The sequence below is a fragment of the Heptranchias perlo genome, chromosome 1 (assembly GCF_035084215.1).
Source record: "Heptranchias perlo isolate sHepPer1 chromosome 1, sHepPer1.hap1, whole genome shotgun sequence".
Classification (NCBI taxonomy): domain Eukaryota; kingdom Metazoa; phylum Chordata; class Chondrichthyes; order Hexanchiformes; family Hexanchidae; genus Heptranchias; species Heptranchias perlo.
Genome location: NC_090325.1, coordinates 196,859,367 through 196,876,490, shown reverse-complemented (window position 1 = coordinate 196,876,490; position 17,124 = coordinate 196,859,367). Strand labels below are relative to the sequence as shown.

Here is a 17,124-nt window from a genome sequence, read left to right as displayed (position 1 = left end):
CCAGCCGGCGAGATGCTGTCGTGCAGCTTTTGGAGGAGCAGCGTATCTCGGACAGCAACTTCCTGATTTCCACATTTAACTGCGCACGGGCGGTCGCCACAAGTTACTGTTCAATTTGCACAGAAATAACAGTAAGCGTTGTTAGGCTCACCGTTATTTTAATAGCAAAATCCAGCCCTTTGTTTTTAATCTCACCCCTTAATGTTAGTGGATCATGGATTCCAGCTGCAGTAGTATCTGAATGTTCCGTTTTGTTTATTCCTGATTTGTTGTTAAATTGTAACATAAAAAAAGTTACGTGATCAAAAGTAAGAATCAAAATCTTATTTCACTGCAGGCCATAGTGTATTCCATTTATAATGTTCACAGTAAATCTTATAAGTCTTCATTAAAATGAAATAAATATAAGTGCAAAGCGGAGACTTTAACATTCCCCATTATCTTCCATAAAATGTCTTTCATTTACATACATAGCATCAAAATCTGAAATCTTCAGTGTAGCGTCTATCTGCTCTAGTCAGGCCTATGTGATAGGAGTAGTAGATTGCATTTTAAATAGATTTTTGCATTGTTATGCGTGAACCTTACTCAATTAACCTCTGTTCATGGAGGTCACGTTAAATACCCATCATGTTCTCCTGTCTCTTTCGAAAAGTGAATACCACATCAGCAAACCAATATGTACAGGTTAAATACATACAAACTAAATGACACAGCAAATACTGACTCAGCAATCATTTAAAAATAAAATTAATCATTTTAGGAGGCTTAGAACATAACTCTTGCAGACTGATAGCAACAGGAACTTTAGATGAAATAGTTAATTTGTCACAGTCAACATTCTAGATGCAATGTTACAAGTGTAAAGTGCAAATGCCAGTTCATATACAGTAGGCATCTAAACAAAAACAAAACCAAGCAACCAGAGCTGTGGTTAATGCCATGGGATTTGTTTCATATTGCAGCTATTTCTTTGATATATACAAACTGAGAGTTTAACAGATCACGCTTTGTGAGATGAGGGTTACTGATTGGGTGCTTGCTGTTTGTTCCATACATTTGCATTAAAGGCTCAGAAATCCTAGAGATTAGAATCATCTATTTATCTTTCAATCTGCATATGCTAATATTTTTAATAAAGTGTTCCAGCCATCAAGCTGCTTTTTGATTTAATTCATTTCTGAACAAAGGCATTGAAACATAAAAGAGAAAATCCATTGAGGAGATATTTCTCATTGAATACACTGGCACGGTCTGATTGTGCAGTCGCTTTCATGTGTTGGTCCCAATTGCCCTGAAGAATAAGATTCTCCCAGAAACAGCTAGCTGAAAGTCAATTTTTAAATCAGATTTATTCCAGCTATCTGACATCACAAAATAAAATACATGTCTATTTGTCACAGTAAGATCAACCCCAAGATCTTAGAACTTTGGAATATACTGCATGCAGGAGCAAGATGGGACACTTTATGAATATTGAGACCAATCGGAACACCTTTGGCATCTCTTAACTGGATCTTAATGAAATGTTGGTTACAACTATTGGATCTCCCATGATATTGCTCATGAGTTGGAGGATATATCATTTTCTAATGACAGGAACCATTATGTAATACAAAAGGGGCAATTCTGCAAGGCCCTACTACTGGTGCAGAGCCTTGCTCAATGAGAGTGCAGATAGGGTGGTTATGCAGATAGTTACACATCCAATTCACACCACAATTTTTCAGAGATTAAAACTTTCCAATCCACAGTAATATCAAGTGAGGCTCCATGGCAAAAGCAGGTCCTCAAAATTCCCTTCACTATTTTAACATAACTGCTCTCTTGTCCTGTAAAACTATTGACCTTGCCAAATACAATGATAATGCCAAGGTGTGTGTAGGCCTGTGGCAGGGAAGAGTGTGAAGAAACGACGACTAGTTTCTGAGTATGGAATGAGATTCTGAAGTTGTTTTGGTTATGAAGCTACAGAGAAGACTTAAGGTGTTTCTGGGAGGGTAAGACAGGTTTGTAATTGATGTATGGTTTACTTGAGTTATTGCTGGGTTTGCTAAAAATAATGTTTGTAAGGAGGGGATGATAGTTCTGTGAAAGACCCATGAGAAAGTTTCTGTGATCAGGGTATCGTGAATTATGCATGCAACTGCCGATTGTCCGTACAGGGTCTTTCTTCCCTCCTCTTCGTCTGCATTCTGGTTATCTCCATCTTATAACATCTTTGGTCCTGAAGATAGATTCCTCTTTCACTTGCTATGTTTTGAAGGATACAACACCAACAGTGATGGGGGAGTGTTTGCAGGCTGATTCAGCTCAAGCCCAACCTGTCCAAAGAGCAGAGGTGCTGCTTCAGAATGCCAAAGATGGCTTTTGTGGACTTGTGTGCATCATTAAATCTTCTGAGGGTGTGCTAGGATGACAAGTGAGTGAGCAGCCACAGTAATAGTAGGTATCCCTAATCTCCAAGGATCCAGCCCTGTGCAGAAAGGGGAGGTACAGACCATGGCCTCAAAATGAAGGCAGCATGAAGCTGCCTGGTGTCTGACAGCCACTTGCATAATTTAGTCCCTACTATCACACACCAGCTGAACATTTATTGAATAAAATCCCTTCCTGTTCACATAGAGGGCACTTCTTCCAGGAGCCATCAAGAACCCATGTAGTTCTAGGAAATCCTGTTATGAAGTAAAATCCAAGACCTCTAGCCTGAACATTCATGGCCTCCACTGAAAACTTTATTAGATATTGGCTCACACAAACAGGGCATGATAGTAGGTGGGGGTACACAGCCTAATGACTGACTGATCTTCAACATGTCACTAAACCAGCCTGGAACGACCCCAATGTAAAAGTTCTAAGCCGTGATGACTGCAAGAATCTTATTCTGCGGGGCAATTGGGACCAACACATGTGACCAACTGCATAATCAGACTGTGACAATGAGAAATATCTGTCCTCAATGGATTTTCTCATGTTTCAATGTCTTTGTTCAGAAATGAATTTTTTTTTAAAAAATCACAAAGCAGCTTGATGGCTGGAATACTTTATTAAAAATATTAGCATATGCAGATTGCAGAGATGACTCTGCTACAGCGAGGGCTATTGTTGCAACAGATCCTCTAGCAGGACACAAAGCTCCCTGGTGAAATGAGACCATCGAAGACGCTGTTCCTCTGGAGGTCTAAAAACGTTCTCCAGGTCCGGTAAATCCTTAAGAGGTACTGGCCAGTAGTGCCCCCCTCCTCCTCACCTCCATGGTATCCAAATTGCCTTCCTCATCCTTCAGATAAGCACGGTACAGTGGGATTACAAAAAGGTACTCCCCACCAGTTAGCAGATTCACAGTTACATAGAAAACAGGAATTCTTCAGTTTGACATAAAAGAGAATCTAATTCCTAGGTGGCAGTGAATCCCCTACAGTAGACATCAGTTGGACTTCAAGACTTGGGTGGAAAATATCAAAAATGTTAGTCATCCTTAGCAACTGAGAATTATTTACAATCTGCTTCAGCAAGAAATTACTGCTGTTTACAAATTAGATATGTAATTTTTTTTAAGCACACAACTTGTGTGAAAACATCAAGGAACTACAATGTTCAAAAATAACTTGCAAATTCAATAGGATCATCTCAGTAATAAAATAAAAGCACAGCCCAGTTTTAATAACTTCAGACATTTTAATCATGATAGCAAACACTAGGCTGCCCCAATTATAACCACTGTACATTTTGGCAAATTACATCAGACACTTCGGTTAGTGACAAATAAAGCTTTACAACTTATCTGTACAAATTTTTACTATAAGGGTACATTTATTGGACTGGAAGTTCATGGTTGCAGTTTACAAATGAACAGGTTATATTATGCCATGATTAAAGAAAATTTTTAAAAGTTATACTTCTTTCTTCTTAATTATCAATGGACCCACGTTATCTCCTGTTAGTTCATTGTGTTTGTTGTGAGACCCGTCACAAACAGGGAACTATAAAGAAAAAACAAGACCAATCAAATTTTCATTGAGGTGAGTACAGTACATATCCACAATTTGTTTTAGTGTACTTACTGTCATGACAACATACTGTGGTTTAGAAACATTTTATACAGCATGTCACAATAATATCTCCTTCGTGTGTGCAGTGTTGGAGATAACCTGGTTTTAAGATGACTGGGAACCATAGCAATGCTGTGGAAAGATTACTGACCCGATACACACCATGATGCCAAGAAATATGGTAATATCACTTTCTGGAAACAGAATCCTTGAGGGAAAAACCTTCATTATGGTCAGATTAATACAAAAGATATACAATGTCAATTATCAAAATGGTAGTTTATGACTGAGAGAAAATGCAAATCCATTTGTAATTTTTCAAAAGGCTTTAAAACAGAAGGGCTGAAATGATAAACCTTCTGCTTCCACCCCCACTGAGGCTCCGCACCAACAGTTTCAGCTGTATAATGTTTCCTGTGATTTGCAGGTGTTCACGAGTTTGAAAACACGCACAAGGTAGACAGAGTCAAGAAAGTTGGGGCTTTTATAGCCTTTCCATTGTCAATCTGGGAAATTTGGAAGGAATAAATTGCATTTATATAGTGCCCTATGTTCCCAGGACATCCTAAAGTCCTTTAGGACCAATGAATTACTTTTTGAAGACTACTTTGTAGTCACTATTATGTGGACAAACCAGCAGCCAATTTGCACACAGTATGGTCCCTCAAATAGTAAAATGAATGACCAGTTTCTGTTCTTGTTGGTTGAGAGAGGAATGTTGACCAGGACAATGGGAAGAATTCCCTGCTAAATAGTGGGATCTTTCACATCAAGCTAAACAGGCAGACGAGACCTCAGTTCTGAAGGATCGCACCCTTGCCAATCCTGGAAAGTGCACATGAACACCAGGTGAAGGCACAAGAAGACAATGTGCCCCACAGTCCAACAGCCTACTATACTCATTGTCTAGGTTTATTTACAAAGAATGGTCACTTTGAAAAAGTACAGGAGGGCTGTTGCCATCTGTGGCACAGTACACTGGCATAACTCTGATCTTTAGGAGGGCAGGAAAAAATAAAAACCATAAAATTATAAACCAGTTTACCAATGAATTCTATTCAGCTCCATTGAGTGTTGAGAACCTAGTCTCGTTACATCCCATCGCAAACTTGGCTGCAGGAAGGCATACCTACAGTGAAGGGTGTAAATGTTTGACTGAGTTACAGGCTCCAGCTTTGCCTGACTGAAGGACAACAGTGCTTGCATGAGCTCAGGAGTTCAGATAACCAGGCAGGATACTTCCTGTTGGGCCTCAGCAAGCTGAATCCTTGATAAACAGTCTGTTGCTAAGTTTCTAACATCTGTGATGCTGCTGCGTGGGGTGAGTAACTATATTTGAATGGGTTGCAAATAGTCCGTGAATGGGCCTGTTGTGCGGTGCAGATACAAAACCACAGGGACTAACCTCCATATTTGTGTACCAGTCAATCCTGATTCTTGGCTTGTTCTTTTTGTAGGAATGATAACTGTCTAAACCGGACAGGCAAGTAAATTATTCTTTCCTTGCTCCTAATATTGTTCCCTCCTTGAAACAGCTATATATACAGTAACTAAGATTTGCCAGGATTATTACGATTGCTTATATTAACTTTTTATGTCAGCCGTGGCTCAGTGGGAGGCACTCCTGCCTGGGTTCAAGTCCCACCCCAGAGACTTGAGCCCATAATCCAGGCTGACACTCCCAGAGCAGTACTGAGGAGTGCTGCACTGTCGGAGGTGCCGTCCTTCAAATGAGACGTCAAAGCGAGGCCCCCTCAGGTGAACGCAAAAGATCCCATGGCAGTATTTTGAAGAGCAGGGAAGTTCCCCGAGTGTAATGTATCCAAGTTTGCTGATGATACAAAGCTAGGTGGGCAAGTAAGCTGTGAGGAGGACAGAGTCTGCAAAGGGATGTAGACAGGTTAAGTGAGTGGGTAAGAAGGTGGCAGATGGAGTATAATGTGGGGAAATGTGAGGTTATTCACTTTGGTAGGAAGAATAGAAAAACAGAATATTTTTTAAATGGTGAGAAACTATTAACTTTGGTGTTGAGAGAGATCTGGGTGTCCTCATAAGAAACACAGTTAGCATGCAGGTACAGCAGGCAATTAGGAAGGCAAATGGCATGTTGGCCTTTATTACAGGGGGGTTGGAGTATAAGAGTAAGGAAGTCTTACTACAATTGTACAGGGCTTTAGTGAGACCTCACCTGGAGTACTTAGTACAGTTTTGGTCTCTTTATCTAAGGAAGGACAGTGCAATGTTCACTAGATTGATTCCTGGGATGAGAGGGTTGTCCTATGAGGAGAGGTTGAGTAGAATGGGCCTATACTCTCTGGAGTTTAGAAGAATGAGAGGTGATCTCATTGAAATATAAGATTCTGAAGGGGCTTGACAGGGTAGATGCTGAGAGGTTGTTTCCCCTGGCTGGAGAATCCTGTATGTCAGGATACAGGATCAGCCATTTAAGACTGAGATGAGGAGGAATTTCTTCACTCAGAGAGTTGTGAATCTTTGGAATTCTCTACCCCAGAGGGCTATGGATGCTGAGTCATTGAGTATATTCAAGGCTGAGATCGATAGATTTTTGGACTCTAGGGGAATCAAGGGATATGGGGATCGGACGGGAAAGTGGAATTGAGGTTGAAGATCAGCCATGATCTGATTGAATGGCGGAGCAGGCTCGAGGGGACAAATGGCCTACTTCTGTTTCTTATGTTCTTTATGTCCATGCCAACATTTATTCCTCAACCAACATCACAAAACAGATGATCTGGTCATTATTACATTACTGTTTGTGGACTTTGCTGTGCACAAATTGGCTGCCACGTTTCCTACATCACAACAGTGACTACACTTCAAAACTACTTCATTGGCTGTAAAGTGCTTTGGGACATCCTGAGGGAGTGAAAGGCGCTATATAAATGCACGTCCCTGTTCTCTTTCACAGTTATGGGATGGGCACCGGATTATGCACTATTCTCTTTTCCATGCCCTTGAATGTAAGGAGAAGTCTCCAAGAGGGGTCTAACTCAGCTGCTATATCAAAGTTAGTTCTCTAAGTGCACCCTCATCTCGGCTGCCCCAAAAACCGCCTGATAGCATTACCGTCTTTGATCGCCAACACCTGCAGTACGCTGCTTTGGTGAGATGTAGATCTTCAATGTTGATTTCATTGACCACTTTGGGATTTTCCTTCTGGATTTTTAGATTAATCAAGCTGTCTTTCTGATGTTTCTTTCGAGGGATGAAGGGGCGAACAGCAAGGTACCCAAGCAGTGCAAGAACTCCAAGAAAAGGCAGCAATCTCAACCATTCTGCAACTGTGGGCAACAGAATAAGATTTAATCAGAAAAAATATAATGCACCATTCTTGGGACGAGGCATACAAGAATGTCTTGTATCAGTTTATTCAGTTGAGTACCAGATATTAAAGCTATGCTGTAAAATGAAGATACACTGATTTGGGGGGGGGGGGGGGGAATGTGAAAGGAGGAGAAGATAGGGAGAGAACACTGTTTTAAGCAATCAGCAATCACATTAGTGGCTTTTGGAAACAATTCATTATCGCCTGTCATCAAGGCAAATTTCTGTTTTGACCAGAGCTTAGGTTGGCTGAGTTCCTGGGTCGGGGCCGACTAGCAGGAGCTTGTAGCAGAAATGCCAGGAGACTTGGTTAAATTGGTTCAATTTTGCAACATATATAAAAAAAAACTTATGCTCTCCCTTTCGCAGAAAGTAACCTCTCCCCTAACTTATTAAAATGAACACTAGAAATTCTGTACATTTCCCTAATTCTATTTTAGCCCAATATAAGTATTAGCTAAATGTAGTTTTCCTGAAAAGGTTATGAAAGCTGCTGAACAGCTTTCTCTCTCTCTCCACAGCAGAAGTATTTTACCCCATTGAAGAGCACACAGCATAAATTCTGTTTTATGTGTCCACTGATCTGCTGTTAAGAGGATGGCAGAGTACAGCTCACCGGCCACTACTCTTTAACCGTACATCCTGCAAGAGGAGGTGCACAACAGCAGTTTGACTTTCCTCAACCCAGCACAGACTGCAAGCTCAGTACGTCCCTGTACAGCACAGCTCGCGTTAGAAACAGAGGAGGAAATCGAACCTTCGTGGCACTGCAGCAAGCACCAATTCCCAGCACCATCCCAGCTCTCAGCCTCATCTTAAATTCAAACCCTGGGAGTTCCGCTCGTGTACGGTAGTAAAGTTAACTTCTCATTGAGGACACAACTCAAAGCTGTATTATTCAGACAGGAAGCTGTAGCCATAAACTGCTACTGCAAGCAATGGAAGTTACAATTGGAACCTTGGGGGGGGGGGGGGGGGGGGGAAAAAGAAGGGGAGTATTTTATTTTCATTACTATGCTACATTTAAGAAAAAGACATTGCATTATGCTATCAATACAACAACTTGCATTTATATAGCACCTTTAATGTAATAAACATCCCAAGGTGCTTCACAGGAGCGATCAAACAAAATTTGACACTGAGCCATAAGGAGATATTAGACCAGGTGACCAAAAGCTCGGTCAAAGAGTAGGTTTTAAGAAGCTTAGGGCCTAGGCAGCTGAAGGCATGGCCACCAATGGTGAGACAACGAAAATCAGGGATGCACAAGAGGCCAGAATTGGAGGACCACAGATCCAGAGGCCGTGGAGGGATTTGAGCATGAGGATGAGAATTTTAAAATCGAGGCGTTGCTGGACCGGGAGCCAATGTATGTCAGTGAGCGCAGGGTGATGGGTGAACGAGACTTGGTAGAATTTGTTTCCTTCATAACACTATGATTTTAGATGGCAAAAATGGTGAAGCGGGATCATGACAGAAAACTACAGCACGTTAATAACGCCACCAATATTTTTGTACTACTTCCGTGCCATGTTAGTCTGTTAACTCAGAGATAACGCAAACACATCCTTTATAAGAAAATTGCTTGTAACAGCAACTGGTATCTGCCAAAACTAAGTGCTTGAAGTTTGTTAAGAGTATCAACTAATTATCATAATCCTATACTTAAAAGATATACACAATACACTAAAGCTGCTTTTAGACTGGTGCTCGTTTTACTTTTAATTCTGGGAGGCTAGCGGCAGTGAGTTAGCTCCTGGTATTTCCACCACTAACTGTAGCGTCCTTAATCCGGAGGCAGAATCCTAGACCCACAAAAGTGGGAGCTGGATTTAGTAGTGCAAATGGCAGTGGCTAGCTCACAGATGCTGATCTCTCAGAATCCAAAATAAAACAAGCACCAACCTAAAAGTGGCTTAAAACTGAGAAGCGTTAGAATTCAGCAGTGAACTCCAGTAACTCCCTGTTCCTTTCAGTTTCAAATTGCAATGCTACTGGGCACTTCAGAATCATTCTGGGACTTTGCCATCGATAACTGCCTCAAACCATCCAGTGCACTCTCTCCAGTCTGTAGCCAAGATCAAGGAGTGCACATGGTTCTGATTATACAACACTGTCAATGACATGCAGTGTATTTGTTCTCTGACCTATTTCAAGCATGAGAGATAATAACTTTTGTACAGTCGCTGTCAGTTTAAAACTACAGACACCATTTTTTATCATTAGAGCTACTTCAAGAAAAGAGTTAAGCTGCCAGCCCTGCTTACGGGGGATTCCACAGAAGTGGAACACTGGACAAACCTGTGCAGCGATTGTTCTTCACTCTTATTGTTGCCGTCTGATTTTATCTTCTCCTCAAACTGACCTTGCCTATTTTGCTGAATTGTCACTATCTTCTTTATCTTTGCTTTTCCACATTTCTTCCGATGTTATATCATCTTCCATTAATCATGCTGCTTTAGCTGCAACTTTCACAATATATCCCCCTCAACCTCCAAAAACAAAACACACTTGTGAAAATGGTGAGAATTATAGAAATCCATTTCATGTCTTCATATATGTGACAACTTTAAAGTGCTGCTGTTTTATTGTTGGAGATGCTGCTGGCTGCTATTTTGCGGATCATGAACATTAGCTAGGACTCATCAAGTGGTCACTTTAAAACTTTGTCATCTGTAATGAATACAGTTCAAAACTGAAGGCTGGTTTTCATGCAGCTTAAAAAAATTATTCAAAGCTTGGTACTTTTAAATTAACACAACCTGAAGGAAAACTCAAATATGCACAATTATACAGCACAGTACAGCACTCTCAGATGAACATTGATCTTGCTATGATTGAGGTAATTCTGCCCTCTTGAATACTTTCCAATTGTCCATCCCTCAAGTATTTATCCAATGCTCCCTTAAAAAAATTCTACTCATCTCTTCAATTAAACCCAGCTCGATTCAGGAGGGCAGAGTTAGAATTTGAACCCAAGGTCTATTTCTTACCAGTCACATGATTTAATCCACTCTGCCAAAGCCAAGCCTGAGAGAGAGAGAATGCACCTCCGAGCAACAGCTACTTTCCCCAGCACTCTGTCACTGCCCTGATTATTAAAATCACTCTATTGCCACTTATTTTCTAATACCCACATTGGTTTCAATTCATCAGATAAACAACATACTGAACTGTTCACTGTATTGCAGACGTCCATACAACTCCATCTTTGTTTTTTTTCTGAACTAAACTAGTTTCTTTTTACCCAAGTCAAATTTATTTGCAGACATGGGCAATTTGAATTTGGATTGAATTAGTTTCTGCAGAATATAAGCAGTGGAACAAAGCAAACAGAATATTTTGCTATACTGCACTGCACTTTAGCTATTCCTTCTTTTAGTAGGAATGCCAGTGATGGGCTGTGTTCACACTACCCATTCGCATTGCTGTGCAGCAAAAGCAAGACATGCTTTCAAGACAATCTTATCCAATACTGCCACCTCTAAAAAATTTCCTTTTGCATCAGCACTAAAGACATTACTGAGTTGTCCTGCTAGTTTTGTGTTGATGTGAAGGACTTTCTGATGTGTGAAGCAAAGACAGTAGTCACACACCAGAAAAGTGATAAACTTATACCAGTGTGTGAAATGTGGATATTAACACTCCTTCAGTCTGTCCACAACCGCAGAAACTGCAAAAATAGAAAAATAATTTTGCCAGTGTATTCAAATCACTAGTATCAAAAGTACATTAATGAATACAGACTCAATCAACAAGACTTGTTAACAGCAGTGTTTTGTGGATGCAGAAGCAAAAGCAAGAGTTGGATAATACACTGAGACTGAATGGAATTGTCCATACATGGTGAATGCCATCGATATATGCTTGGATATTCAGACAACTGACGGTTGATGGCTAAGGCGAAGAGTCACCAATAGGAAGCAAAGCATTGTGTTGGATAGAAAGTTAGCTTAAAAATAGGGATTAGAAAAGCCATAAATAGAAACCTTTCAAGCTGGAAAAAATTAAAGGGGAAGGTGTGGTTCCCCCTAGTCTAGGATGTCTATTTTTAATATGCATTATTAATGACTTGGACAGAGGTATTTATTGTGAGCAAGAACTCTTAAGTTTACCGATATCAAAAGAGCCAATAACTAGGAATAATGCAACCAAATTCAGAAAGACTCAGATCTTTTAGATAACTGGGCCAATGAGTGAAGAATTCAGATGAGTTTAAATAAGGCAGAGTACAAATCAAAAGAGCTTGTTTTTTATACAAGTCACATGTCAAGATCCCACCTGGAGAGAGAGAGAGAGAGAGAGATAGATATCTGGTCACCTAATCATAGAAATGACATTATTGCTCTCTAAGGGCTACAGGTGAGCAATAAATATCTGGGTACATCATCAGGGATTTGTGTTATGAAGAAAGGTAAGGAAGTTAGCTTGTTTTCTTTAGAAAAATGGAGGTCTTGAGTCATCTAATTGAAGTTTTTAAGATTAAGAAAATTAAACTTGAAACAAGCAGATTCTTCACTATGATTTTGAGTTCAAATACCAGGGGTTACATAGCGACTTTCAAACAAAACAAAAACATTCAGGCCAAAGATTATTCTGCAATCTACTGATACAAGCAAATGCACAAACCAAATCTCAAAACCCACCTGCACTGGACCCACTTTAAACTTTAACACAGGCTGTTGAACCTTTTTGACTGCATGGGTCTCAGAGCACATTATGGAGCCTCGAGGGCCACATATAAAGTTTAAATCCATGTTCCCATTAATTTGCCATCTCTCATATTTGGATCTTCTGACTTAGGATTTCTCTCATGCGAAGGGAGGGAGGAAAGTGTAATGCATATAATCACCTCACCATCAGGACTTCTCAAAGTGCTTCATAGCCAACTAATTACTTTTTAAAAGTGGAATTAATGTTATCAAGTACATTAATATATGAACAAAGAATTTATAAATAAATATCACCAGTGATGTTGCTTATGGTGAGTCAACAGGATGATCAGAAGCACATGTGATCCTTATGGTAACAGCTTCCAAATGGAAGACTTGTTTATGGATCTACTGGGACATTGTCGAGAGTCAAAGCATACACTACTTGACCTCGTCCTCACTAATTTAGCTGTCGCAGATGCATCTGTCCATGACGACATTAGCTGGAGTGAACACTGCACAGTCCACATGGAGACCAAGTTCCATCTCAGGACACCCTCCAGTGTGTCATGCGGTACCACCACTTTACCAAGTAGGATAGAGTAACAGATCTAGTAGCTCAAACCTGGGCATCCATGAGGCACTGTGGGCCATCGGCAGCAGAATTGTATTCCACCACAATCTGTAACCTCATGGCCCGGCATATTCCTCACTCTACCCTTACCAACAAGCCAGGGGATCAACCCTGGTTCAATGAGGAGTGTAGAAGAGCATGCCAGGAGCAGCACCAGGCGTACCTAAAAATGAGGTGCCAACCTGGTGAAGCTACAACTCAGGACTACATGCATGCTAAACAGTGAAAGCAACATGCTATAGACAGAACTAAGCAATTCCACAACCAACAGATCAGATCAAAGCTCTGCAGTCCTGCCACATCCAGTCATGAATGGTGGTGGACAATTAAACAACTAACGGGAGGAGGCGGCTCTGTAAACATCCCCATCCTCAATGATGGCAGAGTCCAGCACGTGAATGCAAAAGACAAGGCTGAAGCGTTTGCAACCATCTTCAGCCAGAAGTGCCGAGTGGATGATCCATCTCGGCCTCCTCCCGATATCCCCACCATCACAGAAGCCAGTCTTCAGACAATTCGATTCACTCCACGTGATATCAAGAAACGGCTGAGTGCACTGGATACAGCAAAGGCACGAGTGAAGAGTGGGAAGGAATACTCCCAACTCGCCAAGGCTTCTTCGACAGCACCTCCCAAACCCGCGACCTCTACCACCTAGAAGGACAAGAGCATCAGGCACATGGGAACAACACCACCTGCACGTTCCCCTCCAAGTCACACACCATCCCGACTTGGAAATATATCGGCCGTTCCTTCATCGTCACTGGGTCAAAATCCTGGAACTCCCTTCCTAACAGCACTGTGGGAGAACCTTCACCACACGGACTGCAGCGGTTCAAGAAGGCGGCTCACCACCACCTTCTCAAGGGCAATTAGGGATGGGCAATAAATGCCGGCCTCACCAGCGACGCCCACATCCCATGAACGAATAAAAAAAGTTTTCCACTCGATCCTCGTCCACCGACCCCCCGGGGCTCCGACTCCGCACAGCCTCCCTCAAACACCCAGGGGGTCAGCGACTGCTCCGCTCACCCGGAGCCCCGGCCCCTCACCCCCGGCCCGCCCCTCACCCCCGGCCCCCGTCCCGCCCCTCACCCGGAGCCCCGGCCCCTCACCCCCGGCCCCCGTCCCGCCCCTCACCCGGAGCCCCGGCCCCTCACTCCGCACCGCCCCCGTCCCGGCCCTCACCCCCGGCCCCCGTCCCCTCACTCCCGGCCCCCCGCTCCCCGGCCCGCCTCCTTGCCCAGAGCCCCCGCTCTCCCCGCCTCACCCGGAGCCCCGGCCGCCCAGAAACCCCGCTCCCAGGCCCGCCCCCTCACGCTGATCGGAGCCCCCGCTCCGGCCCCCGGCCCCGGGCCCGCTCTGACCTGTGAGGCGGGCGAAGCCCCCCAGGGTCTCGGGGACGGGGAGGCGCCGCAGGAAGGCGGGAAACTGAACCTTGATGATCCGCGCGAGCGCCTCGAGCACCATCCTCACCGGGGGCACTTCCGCTTCCGGCCGCCGCGTCATCACCGCGGAACCCGCTCATTGGCGGAAGCGCCGCCAGACGGCGGCCGCTCATTGGTTCAGAGAGAGAGCGGGAAACGCCTCACTTAAAAGAAAGGGGGTTCCGCCCCCGAACCCCAAAAACCCGGACCCCCCGGACCCCCTCCCCCACCCCCCCCCCGACACCCCCTTCACCCCCCCGGACCCCCTCCCCCTCCCCCACCCCCACCCCCCTTTCACCCCCCGGACCCCCTCCCCCTCCCCCCCCCGACACCCCCTTCACCCCCCCCGGACCCCCCCACCCCAGACCCCCCTCAACCCCCACCCCCTCCCCACCCCAAAAACCTGGACCCCCCTCCGACCCCCCCGGACCCCCTCCCCCTCCCCCCCCCGACACCCCCTTCACCCCCCCGGACCCCCTCCCCCTCCCCCCCCTCAACCCCCCACCCCCTCCCCACCCCAAAAACCTGAACCCCCCCCTGGACCCCCATCAAACCCCCCCAACCCCCCTTCACCCCCCCCCTCCGACCCCCCCGGACCCCCTCCCCCTCCCCCCCCCCGACACCCCCTTCACCCCCCGGACCCCCTCCCCCTCCCCCCCCCCTCAACCCCCCACCCCCTCCCCACCCCAAAAACCCGGACCCCCCCCTCAACCCCCCACCCCCTCCCCACCCCAAAAACATGAACCCCCCCCTGGACCCCCATCAAACCCCCCCAACCCCCCTTCACCCCCCCCCCGGACCCCCCTCAACCCCCCAACCCCCTCCCCACCCCAAAAACCCGGACCCCCCTCCGACCCCCCCGGACCCCCTCCCCCTCCCCCACCCCCCCCCCGACACCCCCTTCACCCCCCGGACCCCCTCCCCCTCCCCCACCCCCAGACCCCCCCCTTCACCCCCCGGACCCCCTCCCCCTCCCCCACCCCCAGACCCCCCCCTTCACCCGCCGGACCACCTCCCCCTCCCCCACCCCCAGACCCCCCCCTTCACCCCCCTCCGACCCCTCCCTCACCCCCCCCCGACACCCCCTTCACCCCCCCGGACCCCCTCCCCCTCCCCCACCCCCAGACCCCCCCCTTCACCCCCCGGACCCCCTCCCCCTCCCCCACCCCCAGACCACCCCCTTCACCCCCCGGACCCCCTCCCCCTCCCCCTCCCCCTCCCCCACCCCCCCTTCACCCCACGGACCCCCCCACCCCAGACCCCCCTCAACCCCCCACCCCCTCCCCACCCCAAAAACCCGGACCCCCCTCTGACCCCCCCCCCCCCGGACACCCACCGGACCCCCCCTTCACCCCCCCCACCCCAGACCCCCTCCCAACCCCCCACCCCCTCCCCACCCCAAAAACCTGAACCTGGACCCCCATCAAACCCCCCCAACCCCCCTTGACCTCCCCCAGACCACCCTCCCCCTCCCCCACCCCCAGACCCCCCCCAACCCCCCACCCCCTACCCCCTCCCCACCCCAAAAACCTGAACCCCCCGGACCCCCCAATCCTTCCCCCCCCTCTCCGGACCCCCCCTCACCCCCTCACCCCCTCCCCCCATCCTTCACCCCCTCCCCCCATCCTTCACCCCCTCACCCCCCAACCCCCCTCCCCACCCCAAAAACCTGAACCCCACGGACCCCCAATCCTTCCCCCCCTCTCCAGACCCCCCCCCACCAAACCCCCCTCATCCTGCCCGCTCCTCCCCCCATCCGGAGCGGGCCGGATGGGGGGAGGAGCAGGCAGGATGGCGCCGGGGACATTGGCGGCACGGATGTCCTGGGGCAGCGTCTGGCCCGTGGCCAAAGCCATCCAGGCGTTAAAAGCCGGACTCGGCCCTGACCTCACTCAATGTGTCGAGGGGGCTCGAGCGTGTGGACCGCTCCCGTCCGAAATGACCCCGTTCCTCATTGACGCCCCAAATCCTCCCTCGGAGGCTGTGCCCTCTCTCAGGAAGTGAAGAGGCACGGAGGGGTTTCCTGTACGGGCTGCTCCTGCACACTCTCCACTTTATCGCCTCGTCTCCCGTCCAGACACGTAGTGGACCGTCTCCCCGTCCAGCGGAAGCGAGGGTCCCAATGGAGGCTTTCTATGCGGGAGTCTTCCCCTGCACCACTGGGGATCTGGGGTGGAGAGTGTTGCACAGAGCAGTCCCCACAAACCTGCTTTTAAGCCACTTCACGGACTCCCGGGCCTCCTGTACCTTTGGCGGCCTGGATGAGTCTGTGTTCCACGTGTACACAGAGTGTGGGAAGCCGCAGCCCCTGTTCCATTATTTGAAGGGTGGGGGCGGATCAAGTCAGAGTACCTCCTCGTGGATCTGCTCCTGGGCCTGACCAAGGTGACCATCCACAGGTCCAGGTTGGACGCGGCCCCTGGGGGCAGTCGCTCTACCTGCCTCTCTTCCACGGCATTCCCCGCGTCCGGGTGGCCCTGCAGAAGGAGCACACGGTGTCTGCCGGGATGCTGAGGCTTTCCGCGATTGGTGGGTGCAAATTGGACACAGGTGGCAACATTATTATTTCAGTTTATAAGTTTCCTTTGTTTTTTTATAATTTAGTTTTCTATTAGTTGTGCCTGAAAAGGGAGCCCTTTTGTTGGGTTTTTTATTTGTCTCCATATAGTTAATTAAAGAAAAGGCATATCCCAAACTCGGAGTCAGTGCGAGTTGTCGACCCTCCAGGATTGTCCTGGAGTCTCCAGGAACTGAAGATTAATCTCCAGGGACTTGAACAAAAAATCTAGGCTGGAACTTTTGGGCGGCTTGAAACAGTGGTAATGTGTAAGGGTGAGAGGAAGCATCTGGTTGGAAGAGTTGAGTACTGATGGAAAGAGTTTATTGGTATGTGGGTGATGGGGGTGGAGTGTGTGGTGTAGTTGGTCGGAGACGCCACTTGACAGTTGACCTCACTCACCTTGACCACTCATGTCAAAGCATTGAGCTTCTTCCTGCACTGCATCCATCTTCAT

General features: G+C 46.8%; 1 protein-coding gene across 1 annotated transcript; it reads right to left on the bottom strand.

Annotated features, from left to right (window-relative positions):
• Positions 1-3,027: 3,027 nt before the first annotated feature.
• On the bottom strand, positions 3,028-14,192 carry cisd2 (CDGSH iron sulfur domain 2). Its single transcript, XM_067994845.1, has 3 exons — positions 14,051-14,192; positions 7,140-7,354; positions 3,028-3,983 (listed from the first exon to the last, which is right to left on the bottom strand). The coding sequence occupies exons 1-3, from the start codon at positions 14,190-14,192 to the stop codon at positions 3,894-3,896; spliced, it is 447 nt and encodes a 148-aa protein (XP_067850946.1). The 3' UTR covers positions 3,028-3,893.
• Positions 14,193-17,124: the final 2,932 nt, after the last annotated feature.

Excerpts from the sequence above, each read along its gene's own strand:
- cisd2 (XM_067994845.1), bottom strand. The coding sequence starts at position 14,192 with ATGACGCGGCGGCCGGAAGCGGAAGTGCCCCCGGTGAGGATGGTGCTC. Across the intron at positions 7,355-14,050 it reads GGGCTTCGCCCGCCTCACAG|TTGCAGAATGGTTGAGATTG; the intron begins GTCAGAGCGGGC and ends TGTTGCCCACAG. Across the intron at positions 3,984-7,139 it reads GGTGTTGGCGATCAAAGACG|TTCCCTGTTTGTGACGGGTC; the intron begins GTAATGCTATCA and ends TTTTCTTTATAG.